The 3,038-nt window shown below is 44.7% G+C and overlaps 1 protein-coding gene across 1 annotated transcript; it reads right to left on the bottom strand.

Annotated features, from left to right (window-relative positions):
• On the bottom strand, positions 1-2,705 carry LOC108990526 (squamosa promoter-binding-like protein 8). Its single transcript, XM_018964525.2, has 4 exons — positions 2,452-2,705; positions 1,653-2,333; positions 932-1,095; positions 1-630 (listed from the first exon to the last, which is right to left on the bottom strand). Exons 2-4 carry the CDS (start codon positions 2,285-2,287, stop codon positions 479-481), a joined length of 951 nt encoding a protein of 316 aa, XP_018820070.1. The 5' UTR covers positions 2,288-2,333; positions 2,452-2,705; the 3' UTR covers positions 1-478.
• Positions 2,706-3,038: the final 333 nt, after the last annotated feature.

The raw sequence follows: 3,038 nt of genomic DNA, 5'->3' as shown, positions 1-3,038 counted from the left end.
TTTTACGTTTTTATATATATATTGCGTTCTCGATCGCCCGGCCGGAAAATACACAGTACGTACCACAAAACACTGAATTATATTATGAGTTATCAGTTACCCAAAATAAGGAAAGTCAAAACCTGCAGCCACAGCTCCATCGATCTGCAACCAAACAGACACTATTATGGGAAAGTTTCAGTCTTCCGTCCACAGTTTCCCTGCATCAGCTTTTCCCTAGGTGATGAAAAATGAAAAGTGCAAAAACAACTTGGGAATCTGGTATTTTCCATGCATGGAGGATATAACATTGGATGCTCCATATATATATATATATATATATATAGGATCGATGTTACAAACACCAATCTTGACTAAGCGCCGAAATTCAGTGGGAAAACATGCATGAAAAGTAATCCAGAAAAAGAAAGGTAAATTAAACAAGCCGTGATCAATGTATTATTGCAGATAATCTAATCCTCCTTCCATTTCGACACAGTCACCCACTTGAGAATAAAAGCGAGCTTGACGATGCCCAAGAAGGCGTAGCTTGATAAGGTCGCTGCCTGAAGCAATCCAACGACATTCTTGGAGGCGACAAGGTCACTGTTACCGACGACAATGAGTGAGCTCCGGAGTCCGGCGGTGATCCTATGAGAGGAAAAGAACAAAAATCAATCCAAGAAAACCAAATCCTCCAGCTGCTCAAGATAAATTCCATTTTATTGTTCTTTTAATTGCTCCACCAATTAGTTGCTGATCATACATTCTAGCAATTGCTTAAGAACGTATAACGATCACAATAGAAACGTTGCAATAATGGGTGTTTTCCTAATTTCGAAACTGTAAATAATTCATACATTAATTCATTTTTTCTTTGAACGTTTTTTAATATATAGAGTTCTAGGTTTGAATCATCTGATGCAATTTCAGGTGAACATGAGAGACTTACTCGTCAGATATTTATCAGAGGACGAATTCTTTTGAGCCTTTCCGGGTTGGGATGTCTGATTTTCTTGGTTTTGTTGCTGAATTTTCCGCCGGCGACGATTGTGGTCGGCCAGTCTCTTCCGGCAGCTGCGTTTTCCGTTATCGAACTCCAACAGAAGATGGAATCTGTGAAAATTTGCATGAAACAGTCATCAAGCATTCGTTAACGAATAATGCAGTGATTAAAAAACAAAGAGATAACGTCGCTGCTATTAGTAAGATGTGAAGTTTTACGGACAGAAATGCCGTCGGGATCTCCACATGTACTTGAGCCCCAATCATTGGGCAATTAGAAGCACAACTTCCAGGGCCATTTACGTCCTTACGTTGGCGTTTCAGCTATCTTTGGGATTGAGTCGACAAATTAATGATTGCTCTAGTTGTACATTTCCGTTCTGATGCGAGTGAAAATACGAATGCATGATGAGGGTCTTTCCGTCAATTCATGGTCAAATAGAGGGCATTTTTTTAAGGCTTTAATTAGACAGACAAAACCCAAGGGGTATATTTATCAACAAAAAAATAAAAACCCAAGGGGTATTCTCATCATGCAAAGTCTGCATCAGAAAAAAGACTGAAGAAGGAAGCTCAAAAACTATTATGAAGACGACGATGATGGTGATTCGAGGGTGGTGAAATATGGCAATAAATATGAAGGGTGAATTCCGTCAAATCGACACAACCTACTACACTGCTGGCAGAATCGCTGAGTCAACCCGGCGGTGATGACGGTTGAGGCCTTGGAGTGGTACTCGCAGACCTTGTGACGACGATGGTAGTGCTTGGCTTGGCTCAGATCGGCATTGCACCCCTCGGCCTGGCACCGGGGTGAGTTGGTAGGACCGGACTCGACCTGTCTGGTCCGGCGGTAGACCCGGTTCACGAACTCGTCCTCCGCGGAGGAGAAGTACGTACGGCCACCAAGGTTTAGGCCGAGTCTGGAGACGAAGTCCAAGGGTGGCCGAGAGACCTCTTCGCTCTCGGGGACGACCAGGTACCGGCCGCCTCCTCTGGTTCCGGTGGGGACGGGGAGGGGATCGAGGGAGAGAAGCTGGGTAGGTGGGTAGTGCGACGCGCTGGGTGGGTAGGCCTGTGGGTCGAAGAGGGAGTGGTGGGGCTGGGGATGTGTTTGGGTCTGTTGCGGGATGAAGGGAGAGAACGCGGTGGTTGTGGGTTGAGGGACGTTAAAACTGTTGTCTTGGAATGCTTGGGTGTAGTGGTCGAAGATTTGAGGAGTTTGGTCGGAATCCGAGGCTGGTTCTTGCTCGGCCGAAAGCATGATTGTGCTGGCCGGATTGCCCCATTCGTACTTCAGCATTTTGCCGTCAAACAGTCTCTTCGTCCGGCTGGCTACCACGTTGTTTCTGCGCACGGTAAAAACGAGTTGAGAGAGAGAGAAATTAGTGGATTGGGTAAAGAGAGCTGGAGCTTCCTCTTTTGGAGTGGATGTGTGGGTTGGATTCTATCAACAGTAGAACTCACCTTCCGAAAGAAGTTAGAGCGTGGAACTCAGTGATCAGTGAGAGGATTGAGATCCTCGAAAGTCTGAAGTTGCCATTTGCACAATCTATTCATGCATTAATATATACCATGGCGTGAACATCAAGTTTCTTTCTTTTATTTTCTTCCCTTTCTCTTTGATAAAGGCTTTCCCAAGTACTCCCTCTAAAAAGCAGACCCTTTTGACCATTCAGCTATGTTTTTCTTTCTATAGCTAGCTAGACTCAGGCCGCTTGTTGCAGAGAGAGAGAGAGAGAGAGTAGTAAAGGAAGGGGGGTAGGGGTTGTTTTGTTACGTAATTATTGATGATTTACCCCAGAGAAGGTTACACAATTGCTTGGAAAGTCACTGCAGTGAAATTCTGTGTAACAGTAGTACGTAGGGACGAGGGTCCCTACAGCTACTTCCTAAGTCCAACTAGTTAGGAATGGAGACTTTTGAGTTCTGTTCTCATGTGTGCGGTTCCTCAAATGCATTGCCACGTGGTGAGCTACATATTAATGTCTGGTCCCACCATAGATCTGTTTTTGCCTTTGTCTAATTCACTAGTTTGCAGTCTGCAGAGAAGA

Source organism: Juglans regia, chromosome 5 (genome assembly GCF_001411555.2).
Source record: "Juglans regia cultivar Chandler chromosome 5, Walnut 2.0, whole genome shotgun sequence".
Classification (NCBI taxonomy): Eukaryota; Viridiplantae; Streptophyta; class Magnoliopsida; order Fagales; family Juglandaceae; genus Juglans; species Juglans regia.
The sequence above is the reverse complement of the archived record's forward strand: the minus strand, read 5'-3'. Positions and strand labels throughout refer to the sequence as shown.